This window comes from Ictalurus punctatus, chromosome 16 (genome assembly GCF_001660625.3).
Source record: "Ictalurus punctatus breed USDA103 chromosome 16, Coco_2.0, whole genome shotgun sequence".
NCBI lineage: Eukaryota > Metazoa > Chordata > Actinopteri > Siluriformes > Ictaluridae > Ictalurus > Ictalurus punctatus.
This window is the reverse complement of record NC_030431.2, coordinates 26188719-26209583: the sequence shown is the minus strand read 5'-3', so window position 1 is coordinate 26209583 and position 20865 is coordinate 26188719. Positions and strand designations below refer to the sequence as shown.

Below are 20865 nucleotides of genomic sequence, written 5' to 3'. Positions count from 1 at the left end.
AGATGTGGGTGAGGATGAGAGTGATGGTGAGGGTGATGATGAGGGTGATGGTGATGAGGGTGAGGGTGGTGATGATGGTGATGATGGTGAGGGTGATGGTGAAGATGTGGATGAGGATGAGGGTGATGATGAGGGTGATGGTGATGAGGGTGAGGGTGAGGGTGGTGATGATGGTGAGGGTGATGGTGAAGATGTGGATGAGGATGAGGGTGATGATGAGGGTGATGGTGATGATGAAGATGTGGATGAGGGTGGTGATGATGATGGTGGTGATGATGATGGTGGTGATGATGATGGTGGTGGTGATGGTGATGAAACATAATGAACCGGCTGGAAAACATTCAGAAAAAGGTCATCATTGCCTCTGATTAATATGCATGCACACCGGTACACACTTTGTTCGGTCTCCGATTGTCTTTAGCATGAGACGTGCAAAGTATCTGTTTTACTGTCTGACTAAAGCAGACTTCGGTCATTGTAAATTAAACAGTTTTTTTTTAAATTATTTGTCTTATTTATATAGTACTTTTTTCTTTCTTTCTTTCTTTTTTTTTTTTTTTTTTTACATTTTTACTTATTAAAAAAACGAACGAGCAGTAAACATTACAAATACTTAAAAATGCTAAATGAGTTTAAAAAACCTACAGAAAATAATTCTAATACTTTTATTTATTTATTTATTTTAAACCCTAATGCACAAACATACAGTGCAGCCTGTGGATTTGGATCAGACAGACTCGATTCTGCTTTTGTTTCGGAGCTCATGGATGTTCATATGAGGTGAACCGTACAGGACATTTCAAGCTTTTTACCCCAAACGTCTCGGATTTTAGGAAATTAAACGTAGGACTGGAGTTGATTCGGGATAATGTGGCTTTCAGATCTGTTCTTACTCAACGGGAGGACCGAAGATGTGATAATACACCACTAAACAGACCAGAATGAGACTGTAAAACCGGAATAAAGCGATAAAAATCAACCGTTTGGTGCTTTTTTGTAATAAAAGAAAAATAAAATTCCAAACGTTTAAGGGTTTTTCCCCAGACTGACTGTTAAAATGGCAAAAATGATGTTGGATTCTGTCCAGACGGCACTGTGTGTACCTGAGAAAACACACACGCAGGTTATTAAAGGTCTCCTGGGTGGCACAGTCTTCGGTCCCCGGGTGACCGCGTTTAGGAACGTCAACTGTTACGAGTGTATGGTCTCCTCTCACACTACACATACGTCCAGAGTCTCTCTTTATCTCTCTCACACACACACACACATTCAGCACCGCGTTTCACAGCTCGTCCTTGTAGGCGGCGCTCTGAATGCCAACCGGTGGAGCTCCGCCCTTCAGGCTCTTGTACGTGCCCCTCCAGTCCGTAGGGACGTTATCGTCGTCCCACAGCGTAGACGTCTCTGTGTCGCTCACCCACTCGGCATCGCCCGCGTAATGACACGGCTGCACCAGCAGGGGGCTCGCTGAGAAGGCCTGCAGGTTCCGGTTCAGGAAGTGGGATTTGTAGTCTTCGCTGTGCAAGAGAGACAAACACAAACAGATTAGTTTCACTGGCATACACGGTGAATTTAATCCTGCGTGATAACTCACTGAGTAACAAAGTTAACACTTTAATCTCCTGTGATATTTCGTGGCTTCTAGTAATAATAGATGTGTTGAATTGGTCCTTGTCTAAATCGAAGAAGAATCCTTTTTAGCGTGCTTTATCGCTTGACTGCATGGAGGAGTTTATGTTGCTTTTGGGATGCTTTCACCATCATGCTTTCATATATATATATATATATATATATATATATATATATATATATATATATATATATATATATATATATATATATATATATATATATATATAGATATATCAGTCATCAATAACATTAGGACTGACTCCGCCCCTTTCTCCAGTCCCCTAGTTAAAGTTCCTCCCAGCAGTTAAAAGATTTTAGTGCCACTTATGCGAACTCTTAAAGAATTAGATATGATTTTGGGGGGAATACAGCTCCCAGGATACAGAGCATGCACACACACACACACACGCACACACACACACACACACGGCATTGTGGAAGGATATACATTTACATTTACATTTATTCACTTAGCAGACGCTTTTATCCAGAGCGATTTACAAATGAAATATATACAGTATTCTACCTCGAGAGCAGCGCTTCAGAGCAGAGTTACCACATAATACCAGAGTTCTGAATTATTTTTGGACCACGAGCCTAAAGAGTTTTAAATTAAGAAACCACGCAGCAACCGTAACACACACAAACCTCCTCACTATACGTTTATTTTAACATTTTAAACATATGCTTACGACAGATCCCATCGTGTACTTTTCCAGCCTTTTCCAGAGACAGCGCTGGATTTCAGTTTTACTGCAGAGGAACTGGCGTTATAGAAACATTCCGGAATCTGAAAAGATCTAAAAATGAACTTCATAAAAGAAATAAACGTGCGTTTTATCTCCGATACGAAAGAAAACAAACAAACACTGTGTCATGACGTTATAGGAAAATAATCCACGATGGCGCTGACGTTTCTGTTCCCATCACGAAGCTGATTCATTTCCTGTAACAGTGTTTTATTCCTCTTATACCACACAGTACAATTCATCGATTCAAAAACACGGCACGCTTTTTATCCGTTTATGGTTACATTCGATGTCCGTGAAACGAGTGAGTTCTCTCTCTATTCCCTCTCTATTCCCTCTCTCTCTATTCCCTCTCTCTCTATTCCCTCTCTATTCCCTCTCTCTCTATTCTCTCTCTATTCCCTCTCTCTCTATTCCCTCTCTATTCCCTCTCTCTCTATTCCCTCTCTCTATTCCCTCTCTATTCCCTCTCTATTCCCTCTCTCTCTATTCCCTCTCTCTCTATTCCCTCTCTCTATTCCCTCTCTCTCTATTCCCTCTCTCTATTCCCTCTCTCTCTATTCCCTCTCTCTATTCTCTCTCTATTCCCTCTCTATTCCCTCTCTCTCTATTCCCTCTCTCTCTATTCTCTCTCTCTATTCCCTCTCTCTCTATTCCCTCTCTCTATTCCTTCTCTCTATTCCCTCTCTCTCTATTCCCTCTCTATTCCCTCTCTCTCTATTCTCTCTCTATTCTCTCTCTATTCCCTCTCTCTCTATTCCCTCTCTCTCTATTCCCTCTCTCTATTCCCTCTCTCTCTATTCCCTCTCTCTATTCCCTCTCTCTCTATTCCCTCTCTCTATTCCCTCTCTCTCTATTCCCTCTCTCTCTCTATTCCCTCTCTCTATTCCCTCTCTCTCTATTCCCTCTCTCTATTCCCTCTCTCTATTCCCTCTCTATTCTCTCTCTATTCCCTCTCTCTCTATTCCCTCTCTCTATTCCCTCTCTCTCTATTCCCTCTCTATTCTCTATTCCCTCTCTCTCTATTCCCTCTCTCTCTATTCCCTCTCTCTCTATTCCCTCTCTATTCCCTCTCTCTCTATTCCCTCTCTCTCTATTCCCTCTCTATTCCCTCTCTCTCTATTCCCTCTCTCTCTCTATTCCCTCTCTCTCTATTCCCTCTCTATTCCCTCTCTCTCTATTCCCTCTCTCTCTATTCTCTCTCTCTATTCCCTCTCTCTATTCCCTCTCTCTATTCCCTCTCTCTCTATTCCCTCTCTCTATTCCCTCTCTCTCTATTCCCTCTCTCTCTATTCTCTCTCTATTCTCTCTCTATTCCCTCTCTCTCTATTCCCTCTCTCTCTATTCCCTCTCTATTCTCTCTCTATTCCCTCTCTCTCTATTCCCTCTCTATTCTCTCTCTATTCCCTCTCTCTCTATTCCCTCTCTATTCTCTCTCTATTCCCTCTCTCTCTATTCCCTCTCTCTCTATTCCCTCTCTATTCTCTCTCTATTCCCTCTCTCTATTCCCTCTCTCTCTATTCCCTCTCTCTCTATTCCCTCTCTCTCTATTCCCTCTCTCAGCTGTGAATGAGGAACATAATCAGCTTCGAGGAGGTAACACTAACCTCAGGTCTTCACGCGCGCTCTGGAATTACTCACTTGGGATGTTTGTCGTACATGATGGGCAGGAACTCGTCCACAGGAAGCATTTTGGAGATCGGCTCAGCGTTGATCAGCTTCTGAGCTCCCTGCAGTGAGATGGCGTAGGACAGCGTCCAGTACGAATAACCAGCAATCACCAGGTTCTTCACCTCCTCCACCTGCTCCTCCTCACCTGGGTTCACCTGCTTCCTGCCCAGGTATCTGAAACACACACACACACACACACACACACACACACACACACCCCATTTCCATCCAGATGTTTCACAATCTTAATGTTAATGGATGGACTAACGTCTAATGTCTATACATGCCACATATAGTGCAACATGACATCATCAAAAGAATCCCAGCCAATCACACGCGAGCATGGATGATGTCATGTGATCGTTTATTCCACACACGCCCAGACATCACGCCTCAAGCTAATCTTCAAAGATTTTCTACTCGGACAAATTTTTATTGATTTATTTATTTTTTATTAGAATGAGAAACACCGAGAGGTTTCCACAGCAACGCGTCGTCAGACGGCCGTCACTCACATGATGTCCCAGTCAAGTTCGGCTTGCTCCACCTCCTCCATCATCCTCATCAGGCGCCGTTTGAAGTTGCCCTGAAACCGAACATCGTCCTCGAAGATCAGCGCTTTGTCCATCTGCATGTCCACCATCTGAGAGACAGAGACGAGAACACACACACACACACACACACACACACACACACACACAAATTATACCAAACTTATACACAAATCACACACTGCGTAAACGCTACACAAGTACACACGAATATTAAAATGCAAGTATTCTAGTATAAAGAAGCACACTCCGTGAAAAGTATGCAAGTACACAAGAAGGTTAAAATGAATGAAAGCATGGAAGTATGCTATAATTCCAGTACGCACGTATGTAGGAATAACTCACATGTACGCGTGTATGCCGATATAATAGTTAAAATGCAAGTGTGCTAGTATAAATGGAGTGTGCTAATATCATACACTTGCCTCAGCCTGTATATGGTGCCTTCTGAGTCTAATTCTGAGTAGTATGCGAGTACTCAAGTAGGCAAGTATGCAAACATTGTGATGTTGTTCATTAATCATGAGGCCAGTGTGTGCTCAAACGAAACAAATATTACTTTTACGTGTATTTAAAGGCGTGTTTGTGTGTGTGTGTGTGTGTGTGTGTGTGTGTGGAGGAACTCCTCACCTCCTTCCAGATGTAGTAGTGGCTGAGGAAACATCCCACCTCCCCTTTGGTGAGCGTGCGGCCGGAGAACGGGTCGTAATAACCAGGCAGGAGGTCCACACCCAGGATCTTAATATCACTGCTGTTCAGAGCTCTACACACACACACACACACACACATTAATACATTTACACCACAGCGCTGTTGAATTCCTGCTCGTTCAGAAGGTGTTGATTAATTTTCTATAACAGCAGCTCTGACAGTAGCGCGGGTTTCTATTCGTTAGCAGCTAGCTGTGGTGTAAGAGGAATAAAACACTCGGGGATGTGCTGTTATAGGAAAAGAATCAACTCCAGGGTGGTAACAGTAACTCTGCACCACTCCGTCACTCAGCATTTAAAGGTGAAGGTGTAGAACTGACGCTCCGTCCACAGCATCCACCACTTTAGCGCTGATCTCCAGCTCGTACAGAGACCACAGCATCCTCTCTCTGCGGTCGGGCCGCCTGCGCAGGTTTATCAGGTACACCTGGAGAACGGATTGAGAATCACCGTTACGCACAGACTTAGTGTCTTTCATTCTGAAACGATCTCTCGGGAGGTTTCACACGAACACGAAGCCGTGCGGCGAGTGTTTATATACGGAGCAGACAGGAAGCGGCTGCGGGTTTGATGTTTACTCACCTCATCAAAGCCCATCAGGTCCATCTGCTTGGGAGGAACGTGCACGTAGCGGGATAAATACATGGGGGGTCCATCGACTGTACAGAAGACCATTACAGAACAAGGGAATGTTATTCGTCCCGTTTCTTCTTCATTTGAGTATTATACCACATGTAAGTCCAGCATCATAGGAGCATCAGCCACCATTTTTATCACTATGAATATTTAGATATATATCCAGTCAACAAACACGCGGTTAATGACGTCGGCATTGACGAAAATGTTCAACAATCCTGATTTCTTCTGTGTACACCTGCACTTTTAAAATTCCTATACGGTGCAGGAAATAAAGTGTTGGACGCAATTTCCAATGAGGCTATTCACATGAAACTTTCACCAGACATCAGTGTTAACTCAAGAAATCCGGAAATAGAAAGAATTCACAACATTACAGTCCATAAATAAAGTTATGTGTAATAAAGAGGAATGACACGGGGGAAAAGTATTGAACACGCTAACTGAAATGTATTTAATACTTAGTGGAAAACCGTTTGTAACGACGCTTCAAGCCACTTCCTGTATGAAGAAATTAATAGCCGCAGTGTTCAGGTGTGATTTCGGTCCGTTCTTCTAAACTTACTGTCTTTAAATCTCGTTCAGTTGGATTGGAGTCAGGTGATCGACTGGGCCGTTCTAACGCCTTGATTTATTTCCTCTGAAACCAGTTGAGAGTTTCCTTTGCTGTATGCTGTGGATCGTTGTCCTGCTGGAAGCTCCACCCACGTCTCATCTTCATCATCCTGGTGGATGGCAGCAGATTCTTCTCAAGAATCTCCCGGTGAAGGGCTCCATTCATCGTTCCTTCAGTTATATGAAGTGTTCCAGTACCATGTGATGAAAAACATTCCCACTCCATGATGCTTCACCTCCACACTTCACTGTTGGTGTAGTGTTTTTAGGGTGATGAGCAGCGCCATTTCTTCTCCAAACATGGTGTGTAGTATGACAGCCAGAAAGTTTAATGTTGCTCTCGTCTGACCAGACTACACTCTCCCAGTGTTTCATAGGCTCGTCCAAATGAGTTGTAGCAAACTTTACACGAGCTTCGACATGCCTTTTCTTTAGTAATGGAGTCTTGCGTGTGAGCGTGAGCAGTGGAGCGCATTGCCTATTGTTTTCTCTGTGACGATGGCACCTGCTGCCTCCAAGTGTTTCTGGAGCTCTTTCCGAGTGCTCCTTGGCTCTTGTGCTACTCTTCTGACTATTCTTCTGACTCCCTGGTCAGAAATCTTGTGAGGAGCTCCTGTGCGTGGCCGGTTGATGACGGAGTGATGTTGCTTCCACTTGTGGATAACGGACCCAATGGTGCTTACTGGAGGATTCAGATGTTTTGAAATACGTCTGTGTCCGATTCCATCAATATGTTTCACAACAATAAGGTTGAGAAGGTCTTGGGAGAGCTCTTTGCTTTTACCCATCATGAGATGGTTCTTGTTTGACACCTTAGTAACGAAAAGCCTTTTTATAGACCATCACTTTACTAACCCCGCTGATATTAATTTACACAGATAGGGGGTGTAATTACTTATGGATTTCAGCTGGTTCCTTGCCTTGGAGAACTGCTTTTTCTTAGCGTGTTCAATACTTTTCCCCCCCCGTGTCATTCCTCTTTATTACACATGACTTTATTTATGTTCTTTGATGTTGTGAATTCTTTATATTTCAATATATTTCGTCCATGCCATTTAGAGCTCCTCATTTCATTTAAACATCAAATCTATCAGTTACACACCCGACAGACTTCATTTATAAAGTTACAGCTTCACCTGACTGTTACAGGAAATGAATCGATGCCTTCTCGTACACGTTCCAGTCTAACCTACCACAGTATACCAAAAACACTCGAATCCCACTCACTCAAAGCCTCCAGATAGAGATGGACGAAGTTAATGCGGTCGTCCTCCACGGTCTGGTGCGGTTTGGCGGGAACGTTCAGGTAGCCGTAACGCTCTTTATTACACACGTAGATCTGTACCTCTGCACCAGCAAAAAAAAAAACACAAAAGATGAAGTCTCATTAATACACTCAGTAATGACACATAATGAAAAATATTACACGCTGTGCTGATTACGTGTCACGATTCGATTCGATTCGATTCACGATTCAGGCTTCATGATTTCATTCGATTCTTAGAATATTCGAATGAAGAAAAAAAACGATGACTGAAAAGACTCCGCTTTTATTTCTGAATCATAAACAATGCAAAACGACATGCGTTTCTGTCGAACGCGCGTCTAATACTGTAAATAAAGTTTCGTTTGTAACGCCACGTCCAGCGTCCGGGGCTACGGTATATCCCTGGCTGGACCACGGTTATAAATAATAACTGAATAAAAACGTATAAACGAATACAGGGGCAGACCTACATAAGACGCGAAAATAAACAAGCCAACAGATAAACGAACGCAACCGAATGGAAGGTATTTTAAAAAGTCGAACGATGTAAGGTAAGCGTCTGCATGGATCGTTTTTCAAATTAGCTTGGGATAAAAATGACGAAACTCTTCCCGGTGTTAATATTGTAAATAAAATGTACGAAGTATTAGAACGTTTAAAACCATTTACGCCTCAGCACAACGTGCTGCGTTTGGCGGAAACGCGACACTGCTCGTCATCCTGAGATGGCCCTCCCCGTTATGAAGCATGGTGATGGCAGCATCGTGTCGAGCGTTACCCGAGTTCCGTGATGATGTATCGTGGTGGAGAGTATAGTAGTGAATTTTCTGGTACCTGAAACTCTGCAGGAGAAGGCAAATACGATGATGTCGTCGTAGGGCCAGGAGTAATCGGCGTGCGGCGGGTAGAACGCCAGGTTCTCGGTGCCCTCCTTGCGCAGGTCCAGTAGCATGGTGGAGTGGACCATGGGAACAGGGTAACAGCCTTTACGGTACCGGTTCCTGGTCGGGAAGTACTCGGCTGTGCGACGGTAATAACCCTGAAATACAACCATAACACATCTATCAACAGATTCACCGCTGACATCATTAATAAAACAGATATTAAAGTCTGTGAGCTCTACACACCTGACTGGACAGCTAATGTTGTTATTTGTGCGATGTAGCACGTGACTAAATGTTATTTACACGATGACACGTCAGACTCTTCGTCTGTTTACAGTTCAATTCAGTGTTCGCTGAACAAGTTCTCGCTTACGTTATAGCAGCTATAAACACTCGTTCCCTCACCCGCCTCTCTTCTTCCTCTCTCTCGGCGTGAACAAGACAAAAAAATTTTAAAAACCGCAGCTTGAAGCGTTACCGGGGAAACCGAGAAGAAGCGTAAACACCTCTGTCCTGAAGATGGAGACCGGAGACTCCTTCCATAAACGTTACATAAATATTTATTCTCCAAATCAACCAGGTTTGACGTCTGTTTACGTGGAGAGTAGAAACGATAACGCGTTATAATTAGAACGAGCGTGTTCATATAAACCTGCGCTACTGTCAGGGCGGCTGTTATAGAGGATTAACGAACCTGATGACCAATCAGAATCCAGAACTCAGCAAGGCTGCGGTGTAACGGTGTCTAATACGCCGCGTTTACCTGAACTGTGTTTCTCTGAGCCGTGTTTACCTGAGGCGTGATGCCACACCAGTAGTTGGAGTAGGCCGACTGAGAATCCAGCATGGGGGCGATCACAGACTTATTCTCAGCCATGAGGAGGTTCAGCGTGTCCGGGTTGGTCAGGATGTTGTCTGTATCGGCAAACTGCAGACCACAAAATTCTGTCTTGGGTGTCTTTATTGCTTATAAGAGCTTACGGGACATTAAGTAGGGAATGTGATCACTAGCGCTATCCTACCAGGATATAATCAGCCCAGCGCTTCTTGGCGAAGTTCAGCGCCGCCTGTTTCAGCCTCATGACATGTTCATAGCGGCCGTTACTCCAGTGTTTAGGCCCCATTTCACCGGCAAAAGACCTGCGCAGGGAGAGAAAAAACACTCAGAAAACCACGACGTCGTAACTGTTTAGCTTTGAATAAATGAACATTACTTAAGCAGGAGCGCTTTATTCAGCTGCTACTGCAGTATACGACACCTGATTATACACCATATTTCACACTGATTCATTAAACACACTAATGATTTACTGTTATTGTAAATAATAACACTACTTTACTACATAGTAAGTGTCTGATTGTCCAACGACGGGATGAGCAAGCAATAAACTTCATTTAAAATAAATTAAAATAAATGAAGATAAAATGTTTTCCCATATGTAATAGTTAATAATAGTAATAAAAATGTCATTATTATTATTATTATTATTATTATTGTTGTTGTTGTTGATGATAACAATAAATACATTTTTAAAAATTACATGTAAATTTTTTACAGATATTAATTTGTACTTTTACTGTGACCTTTTATGTTTTTTTGTGGTTTCTTTTTAAACCTAAGCTCCTCCCACTTTCACAGACACAGATTTGGGACGGGAAACAGACACAGAGACGAGTCATTATTCAAAACAGACGTTCGGAACTTCCGTAATTAATAAACATTCGTAATGAATACATCGGGGGGTATTTTTCTCCGCGAAAAACACGAGAGAATTTAATGTTCATACGGTATTTAATAAGGATAATATTTATGCATATTAATCGCACGTAATGGAAGAGCATTAAGGGAGAAAACAAAGCAATCATCTTTTAAGGGGCGTTCAGTAAATCTACCGTTTTTCATATTTAATGAATATTAAGTGGTTTATTTTTCTGTGTAATTAATACGTATTAATTCCAAGATGTAGTTCTGTAAGGAAACATGGCAGTGTTTTTACTCCTCGTGTAATGATCATGTGACACCACCAAACCTGTTGATTATGAGATTATACATATATAAAAACTATATTATAAATTATATAGTTATTAATAATGAGCATTGTTACAAAGCATGATGCCGAACACACACCGAACACACTCTGGCAGGTTAAAGCATGTCCACACATTCCTGAGCTCAGAGAACAGAGCGAGTGAACGTCAGCCCCGGGGCAGCTGGGATACGACGCCTGCATCACAGACCCGACACACTGTACTTTAATATTTCTATACACTGATAACTAAACTCTTAACAGCTAGTGGTTATAATCAGCTATGTAAAGAATTGAATCAGTGTGTCTCAGTATTTACGGTTCAGTTACACTGATCTTCAACACTGTGTACCGAGTAAAAATAAACACAGAAAAATAGAATACGTTCACATATTTCTAATATACTTTTATATTCATTTTCATTACTCTCACAGTTGTGATTTTCTATCTCACTGTCTCCCTGCATGCTAGTCTCTGTGAAGGAGGCGTGGCCTCTGTGTGTATCCTCTCTGTGAAAAAGGCGTGGCTTGTTTATGTGTCAACCTCAGCGACAGAGGTGTGGCCTCTGTATGTGTCTGTCTCAGTGAAGGGGGTGTGGCCTCTGTATGTGTCTGTCTCAGTGAAGGAGGCGTGGCCTCATATGGCGATAAAAATGAGGAAGATTTACGTCGGCTTGTCCTTGGGCCTCCACTCCACGTAGTGATAGTACTGCTGCATGACGGTCAGCCATTCCCTCAGCACTGCGGTGGTGTTATCAATGTTGTGGTCTGTCGCCGCCCTGGTGTGTAACAAAGGAAAAACAGATGAGCGTAGCCTCCGGGATGGCTCTAATATACAGGAGATGTGCTATTTTATTAATAATCATTTATTAATAGTATATGATCGCTACATATATCATAATAGCACTGTAGAGCCTAGGAATTGTGAGGCAACATTTGTTATATTTTACTACGGCTAAAGTATTGGCACCCTTGACGTCTTGATGTCTTCTGGCAATGCACTTTCAACGAAAAAAATAAATGAAATAAAAACATGCCTGGGCTTTTATAACTTTTTTTGGCAAGGAAAATCAAATGACAAGTTTACTAACTCTGACTATTGCTTGTCCCCGCCCACAACTTCTAGTGAAACTCCTCCCACTTTCACAGACACTGTTATGTGAAAGAAAGCGCACACCGATACTCGATCTGGGTATGAATAGTTCCAGTGGAAGGAAAAACACACTGATAAGAGCAGTTCATACACAAGCACGATTTATTTTTAGATATACGTGTGAGTACTAAGAGGAAAAAAAATGGTGCATGATATAATCCCCGATTCCATCAGGCAACACTCCCATTTCTACATTTACAGCCAGAGCTGGGCGATACGACGATATATTTCTATCGCAACGTGATTAACATCGTCGGTATCGTCATGGTCACTGTCGTGGCTTTTTATAACTTCATCACCACTCATGGAGTATAAGACTGGACGTGAACATTATTTTTGTACCAACAGTTACATTAGCTTTATATTTCCTGTTTTATGCTGTATTATATTCATCCATCCATCCATCCATCCGTCTTCTACCGCTTTATCCTTTTCAGGGTCACGGGGAACCTGGAGCCTATCCCAGGGAGCATCGGGCACAAGGCGGGGTACACCCTGGACAGCGTGCTATATTATATTATATTATTTGCTTTTTTTTTTCTTTTTCGATTGATCTTTACTCGAAATCAACACATCATCTGTCATGACCAGCATTCGATCGCACAACAAAGCGGATGTATACGTCAATAAAGTTACTGAATCTTTATCTGTTTGTAAAAATGTAATTGTTCATTATGAGGCTTTACTCGTTCTTGGTGTTTTGCTGTTCGGGGGGGGGGAACCCCACGAATTATTGTGATACAGTCTCAGAAATAACGAACAATAGGACCATACTTTGTCGTCGATGCTGTTAAGTTAGCTTTAGTATGTATCGTTTACCTTTAAAAATAATTTAGACGTACGCAACTGGACTTTACGGATCGCTCCGCTAGAAGCTAATCCTCAATGGTATCGTCTCACCTCCATTTCTGAGAGTGTGATATTGTGTACCGTGATGATAATGTATCGTGTACCGCGATATGATTTTTGCTGCCGCATCGTGCAGCCCGGATTAAACGCACAGATGAGGTGGGAATTAATGAGAAGGTCATATGGAGGGATACTTTGTTTCCGGTGCGCACTGAGTTTAAAGAGCAGAGCAAAGCGCGAGCCCTGAAGCTGAAGCCCTGAAGCTCTGAAGCTGAAGCCCTGAAGCTGAAGCCCTGAACCTGAAGCCCTGTCCTACCAGATGGAGATGCGCTCTTTGGGGTAGTTGAGTCTCTCCAGAGCTCCGAGGTAATAGGGCAGGGAGTGCGCTGCGTTCCGGGCGATGATGGCGATCACCAGGGTGGGCGCCTGCATCTCCGACTCCTCCGCGTAGGTCTCCTCGGAAAAATAACTCTCTGTTCGGGGACAAAACAGAGAGAAAACCAAAACCCAGAGCAACATCATGCTGGAGGTCTTCATACACAGCCCCTCTCTCTATCCGCTTCAGCAATCCTGGCCTCCAACTCTCCAAAAACTCCCCCCGAACAGCCCCCACTCTTTAACCCACCCGTATTCACGCTACCACACCCCCTGTCCTAGGACACGTCTGACACTACATGCGCATGCTTCCTCACGTTTAGGAGCCACGAATACTAATAACGCGGATGTTTTTCGACTGACTAAAAGAATTCTGTGGTCGTGACGTGAGCTGTGACGTCATCAGCACTGCGACTCCACGCTGTACGAGATGATCCCAGTAAGAGTTGTGTGCGGAGACTGGAAAGCGCAGGAAATAGGTTTGACCTTGTCATAATACAAGGTGCCCCAAAAGTCTCCATCCATAGCATCCGTAGTATGTGGCGACTTACACCAACCGTGAGAATGGTTTCCATACGTTAATATTAATAATAGTAATATAATATAATATAAAGACATTTATATTAGAAGACATTTTTACTAACTGGCACCCTGTCCAGGGTGTACCCCGCCTTGTGCCCGATGCTCCCTGGGATAGGCTCCAGGTTCCCCGTGACCCTGGAAAGGAGTAAGCGGTAGAAGATGTATGGATGGATGGACATTTTTACTAAAAACGTGTTCATGTCCTCTATGTGGTCCTCAGCTAATTATAAATGGTCCTAGCCAATTATAAATGGTCCTAGCTCACTAGAAATGGTCCTCAGCCAATTAGAAATGGTCGAAGCCAATTAGAAATGGTCCTGGCCAATTAGAAATGGTCCTCAGCCAATTAGAAATGGTCCTAGCTCATTAGAAATGGTCCTGACCAATTAGAAATGGTCCTGGCCAATTAGAAATGGTTCTAGCTCATTAGAAATGGTCCTGGCCAATTAGAAATGGTCCTAGCTCACTAGAAATGGTCCTCAGCCAATTAGAAATGATCCTAGCTCATTAGAAATGGTCCTCAGCCAATTAGAAATGGTTCTAGCTCATTAGAAATAGTCCTGAGCAATTAGAAATGGTCCTAGCTCACTAGAAATGGTCCTCAGCCAATTAGAAATGGTCCTCAGCCAATTACAAATTGTCAGTCCTTGTAGGATATCGATGCTCCATTTGTCCGTTTTCATTGCTGAACTCTTACGCTAGTGCAGCGTGTCAGGATAGCGGTAAAGACTCTCGGTAACATTTCAAAATACAAGAACGCAAAATACGTCTTCATAGTTAGAGCGATATTTGTGATATGAATTTTCATAAACAAAAAAGAAGAGTTTCTCTGACGGCTCCATTTATAACCCAGTGAGGTCACGAGCTCTAGTTTAGGAATCTCTGGTGTAATAATGAAATGTTAGAAGAGATGTATAAATGATGGAGTCCTACTCTTGAAGGTTCCACTCCAGTGACAAGAAAAGGTTCCAGTTTAGTTCAGTACCCAATCCCCCCGCCCCCCGCCCATATGAAGAACTTTTCAGTTTAAGACTGACCCAAAGCACACGTGACTCCTGCGCTCTTTTCCGATTGGACAGTCTTTCTTTGTGATGAACTTTAAGCCAATCCTAGCGCAGGAGGTGGGATTTGTCAGAATACGGGTAGAGTTCGAAAATGTAAAAAAAAAAAAAAAAAAAAAAAAAAAAAACCCGAGAAATTCTCTGGTTTCCTTCAAGGAGAGCCGACGTGTGTGTGAGTTTCATTACAACTTCCGGTTGAGGATGAACCCCACCGAGCTGAGCAGTGACGCCTCAGCAAGAAAAACGTGGAAATGTGGAATTTACACACTAAAGTCATTTCTTTTAAAATCCTGAAATGAAAGTAGCTTGAGGGATTTATCTAAAACTAACTTTAGGTGTTTAAACATTTCACACTTACAAAACTTTTAGTGTTTAAAAAAAATCCGAGACCTCAAGTTTGTTAAGAACACAGATTCATTTAAATATTAATATAAATATTAATAAATATTATCACTCCAATTTACATTAAACAGGTATTTACGTATTTATTCATTTATTATTAATGCTATTGAAACTTTTTTATTTTTACAAAAAATACTATTTTACAAAATTATTATTTACTATTATTATTATTATTATTATTATTATTATATTGTTGTTAATATTTGTAATTTTATTTGTATCTATTGTTATTTTATCATTTTAAAAAACAAATAAAACATATACATATATAACATACTTATATGCAACCAGTAATCTGTATATACACTCACCTTCCACTTTAATAGGAACACCTGCTCATCCATGCAGTTCTCTAATCAGCCAATCACGTGTCAGCAGCACAGAGCACAGAACCATACAGGTACAGGTCAAGAGCTTCAGTTAATGTTCACATCAAACATCAGAATGAAGAAAAGTCTGATCTCTGTGACTTATTTCCGAAACTGAAACTGATCTCCTGGGATTTTCACACACACACACACACACACACACACACACACACTCTTCTGTAGAGTTTACACAGAACGGTGCGAAAAACAGAAAACATCCTGTGAGCGGAGGATCTTCAGGCTGAAACACCTTGTTGATGAGAGAGCTCAGAGGAGAAGGAACAGACTGGTCTGAGCTGACAGGAAGTCTATACTAATTCAAATAATCACTCTTTACGGTACATCCGTGGTGAGCAGAAAAGCATCTCAGCATGCACAACACACTGAACCTTGAGGCGGATGAGCTACAACAACAGAGAACCACATCAGGTGGTTTTCTGGTGGTCCTGTCAGCCAAGAACAGGAATCCGAGGCTATCGTGGTTACACTCACCCAAACTGGACAGCTGGAGAAAGCGGATCTTTTTTCAGCACTATATAAATTAGATATGGGGGCACAGTTAGAGATTAAAGCTACTCTTATTTCCTTCTGATGATGGATGGGGTAGAGGAGAGCTGGAACATTGTGCACAGCAATATATACACACTGGAGTCAGCAGGTTTACACTTATAATGTGAAAAAGCCAGCTCAGTAAATTCTGTTTCTCTGCGTTTCAGTGAATTACCACAAGAGGGAGGTGTTGAGCTTGAGCAGTCTCAGCCTCCAACTGAACATCATGGAGTACAATAGTCACCAACATTGTTCCTGAAGATCTACCTTGCTGAAGACTTCAGCTCCAACCATAACTGTTCCCACCTGACCATCTAACCATTAGAAGTCTTAAGAAATTCTTGATCAACTAAAACAGGTGTGTTAGATTTTGGTTGGTGAAAGGTAGATCTCCAGGAAGAGGGTTGGTGACCACTGATGTAGCATCTTCTGTGATTAAAACATCTGTGATTTCTTTTTTTAAAACTAAAAGAACCGGCAGAATGATTTCTTCCAGTTTAATTTCCAGTCAGTTGGTCGCCAGGACAGAATGCTAGTCTGTGTCGGAGATGCTAAAGTGCTGGCACGTCTTTACTTCACCCAGAGCGCTCACAAAATCTCTACATTGATTCGGTCTCACATTTATCACCAGCTGTCCACTCAGGAAGCTGAACAGAATTGACCAGGACATATTGAGGCACTATTGAGGACTTGAGCACTGAAGAATGCTGAGACACGTAGAAGAGACAAAGGAAAGAGGAAAAGCACGGCACGGTCTGAATCCGGAGAAGAAAACCAAACCAGAGGAACGCTGGAGACCAAGAGATATACAGCTGACAACCAGTTAAACCGATTTCACTCTGCCCTCCGTCACACAATTGAACCAGGACCGTGCTGGAACCCAGGCCGGGTCAAAGAGGGTGCCATTGTGGCACCTGCTCCTGCGCCTTTGGACACCACCCTGGCCCTGCGAGGGCACTTTCCCAGCAACCCCTGCACACCCACGCTTGAGAGAGTTCATGTGACTCATCGGTAACTTTTCACAGCTGGGTCAAAGGTCAGAGCAGCGGAGCAGCAGGGTGTGGCGGCCCAGTCAGGGCACACAAGCCGGTCATCCCAACTCAAACATTTGTTCAGCGCAGAGCAGAAAGGACAGGAGGAGAGAGGCGGGGGTACTTTAGGGGGGTCCGAGCACTAGTGGGGGGTCTGAGTGATATAGCTGCTAAAACCACAGCTACAATGGATGGGGGTCGTGTCAAAGGAAGATGGTCCAGTGGTCAGCTGCAGCTCGTCTTTTCTTTGGTCAGCCCCAAATCCCTCAGAGGGCGGCTGTGATGCTCTGGGAAACTCCGGAACTTCTCGCGGACACATTAATAATCAGCACAGGCGTTCTCGTGCAGCCGTCAATAAGTGTCACTCCTGTTCCCACGGTCCGTCCAGATCGAGAAAACTTCATCAGCTGCTCTCGTCCTGTACGCAGGGACCAGAGGATCTGAAATGCACATCTATATCATTCAATATGATATTACATTCGATGATCAGAGAAAAATAATCAGCCTCACACTGACAGAATATAGTGCGAATAGGGCTGACAGCAACTGATTTTGTTTTGTGAATAAGAAGTAAGATACGATCTGGCTATATCTCTAAATCCAAATCCTTACCATTTCCATAATAAATGAAGGAATAAACCGCTGTGTGCGCTGCTGTTTTAGGAAAATAATCAACAACCAGGTCATGTGATGAAGCAGAGTCGGTGTTGATCATTTTCCTGTAACAGCACGTGCTTTATTCCTTTTATATCGCAGCAATTTGTCCACGACTGCAATTTTTCATTTATTAAACATACTTTCTATCTGTTTATAGTTACATTTAATGTTTGCGAAACAAGTTAGTTCCTGTTCTCTCTTACGACACACGACCGCAGCTTTTGTCGTGTTACCGAGAAACCCTGACGAGGTCACCTTTGACTGTTACGCAGCGCTGACACTGGAGACTCCTTCCGTAAACGTTAAATAAACTCATTTCTCCTTGCAGAAAACTTCACCACGTTGATTGATTGAGTTATGGGGAAAAAAAAATAAAAAATCTGCCATACAAGTCCCTGTGAACGAGCTGTTGCTATAGAAACGATAAGGTATTATAATTAGAACGGGCGCATTAATATAAACCTGCGTGACTGTCAGAGCCGCTGTTCTAGAGAATGAAAGTCGTTTGAGATGAATTGACTGGTGACCAGAGCGACATCAGCACCTCCACATCCCCTGTGGCCGATAGTGCTGGAGAACTGAAGCACTCAGATAAAACCCGCTGGAGAAACGTTCACAAGTGTTTCACTTTGATGTGTCGGGTCAATAGCATGGATTCCAAACACATGCATTAGTTATTTTAATCAGGATATGGTGCACAAAAATACAAACATTTTTAATTAAAACATAAATCATTTTAATGCAGTCAGAGCAGCTTGATAAAATATAAATATTCACATAAGTGCATGATATGAAGTTTATTATTATTATTATTATTATTATAAACAACCACAAGTGCAAAAAAGTTGGGACGCTGAGTAAAATGTGAAAAAAAACAGAACACAGAAAACATATCGAACGTTTAAACCGAGGAAATGCACCGATTTAAGAAAAAAAAAAAAAAAGGTGATTTTGAATTTGTTGGCAGCGACACGTCTCAAAAAAGTTGGGACGGGGGGCAACAAAAGGCTGGAAAAGTAAGTGTTGGTAAAAAGAAATAACTGGAGGTTAACTGGCTGCAGGTCAGTCAGATGATTGGGGATAAAGAGAGGATCTTAGAGAGGCGGAGTCTTTCAGAAGTAAAGGTAGGATGGGATCTGGATGGACGCAGATGTTGCTCTTAAACCTGAATATACCTTTCAGCACTGACGGTGCCTTTCCAGATGTTCAAGAAATCTCAACTGCAGCCTCGAGGCGTTTATACTCGCGCTCGTGCAAACTGTTCCCTCATAAACTCAAACTTCCCACCTTGTAGATTTATCCATTTATAGTAGTTCGTTTATAGCCTAACGTTAGCTTTTTTACTTCTGCCGATTGTATTTAGGCTCCAAAATTCATAAACGTTGTGTTGATTTGTGAAGATTATCTTGAGGAACAAAACGTGTAAGGATCAGAAACTTTTGTTGTTCACAGAGTTTATTTTCTGCAATAATCCAAAAGCCAACGGAAAACAATCCTACTGGATTTTTGTGGAGGGAACCAGGGTGACGCTAACGTCCGGGTCGGCCTACGAAAATACCTCATCCCTGCAGCACTCTATTCCTCCATTATAAAAGGTCCGGATGAGCGGCTAACGTTCTAACATGAATAGTTAATGTCTATAAATAAAAGAATTTTGGTGTTGTTTTTCACACCGGTGCTAGTGTGGAGTAGTGCCGTGGACTCGCTACAGATGAGAATATAATGCTTACTTTTCTGACCAATCATCTTTAAATGTTCTGTTTTTATCGTATGTTTGTGTTTTGCTAATCAGACCAGAACGCATCAATAAAATGAAAAATCTATGAAGGTGTGAAAAGTCTCCCCTTTCTCAGCGCACGTCTCCGGTCCAATCGGTTTCCTTCAGCTAAATCATTTACATAAAGACACGTGATTGGTTAAACCACAACAGAGCATCTGCTAGCCTACAGGAGCTGCTACGGATCGTGTTCAGGAAAAAATGCTGAACTTCGGTCATACGTGTATTCACTTTTTCAAAGTATTTTATAAAGCGCTCGGCTCGGCTGAAATACTTCCGGGTCCGAAGCTGAAACGTGACCCGCTAGTTCCGTCTGTGATATACAAATGGGTCAGAAATTTACGATCAAACTTGATGTAAGCTAGCTCAGCGTTTTCACTTGATGAGCGCTGGTAGTGGGGGTGGGGAGAGATGATTTTTTTTTTTACCTAACGCATTTTGGATGATGATGTTGTCAGATATCCGAAGACGTTTATCAAGCGTCCACACGACAAAGCGACAAGGCGACAGGTATGATAATGGGGGGGGGGGGGGGGGGGGGGGGTGGAGAAAGAAAGAAATGCTTTGGAAATCTGTTTTGTACCCTGAGATCAGCAGCACATGTAGCTTGTTCTACGACCCACGTTAGGAACTCTCCCTGTGGATTCTCCCAGAAGACGCTTTAACCCGAGTCACCACCGCTTCTCTTGCGGTCCTTGTTGCCTGGCAACCATCCAGCCACAGTGAAAGAATTCCTTTGCTTTCTTTTCCGCCCTCAGCAGAAGGGATGACCGGGGAAAATGGACTAGAAAGCAGAGAGCAGAGATGTTCCTCAGGCTGGGAGTTTATCGAGTTCCTCCGAGTTTGAGTGCTGATTCAGGATCAGCTCCGGGCCAAACGACAAGAAATCGTATTTATGGGTCAAACTCTCTTACCGGATCAGCACTTTTTTGTTGCTGTTGTAGTGTGTAACGTGTAGGCCTACACGCTTACAGATTTGAGCTTAACGTTTGAGCTTCTGCAAGCAAAGGAAGCAAAGGAAATTCCTCCTCGTTAACAGCAAGGTGCTGTTATACAGTAATTCTGGATTCTGATTGGTCAGAAGGTGTTGGTTGATTTTCTATAACTACAGCTCTGACAGCAGTGCAGTGGACCGTAGTTCAGGACGGACGGAGTTTACGAATTAAAAAAAAAATTCTCACATATATGGGGTATTGAAAAACAACAACAACAACAAAATATTTTCTACAACTTCAAACAAAATGAAAATATTTGAGCAACTTTCCCAGGACTGTACGAACGCTGACGTTCCAAAACAAGGCCACAAAATATGACAAGACC

The 20865-nt window shown here is 42.6% G+C and overlaps 1 protein-coding gene across 1 annotated transcript; it reads right to left on the bottom strand.

The window, feature by feature from the left end:
* Positions 1–651: 651 nt before the first annotated feature.
* Positions 652–13421, bottom strand: cercam (cerebral endothelial cell adhesion molecule). The gene is made up of 12 exons (XM_017490017.3): positions 13060–13421; positions 11410–11520; positions 9738–9855; positions 9509–9643; positions 8666–8870; positions 7792–7911; positions 5896–5972; positions 5634–5740; positions 5234–5366; positions 4568–4695; positions 4023–4226; positions 652–1517 (listed from the first exon to the last, which is right to left on the bottom strand). The coding sequence occupies exons 1-12, from the start codon at positions 13278–13280 to the stop codon at positions 1283–1285; spliced, it is 1794 nt and encodes a 597-aa protein (XP_017345506.1). The 5' UTR covers positions 13281–13421; the 3' UTR covers positions 652–1282.
* Between the last annotated feature and the right edge of the window lie 7444 nt (positions 13422–20865).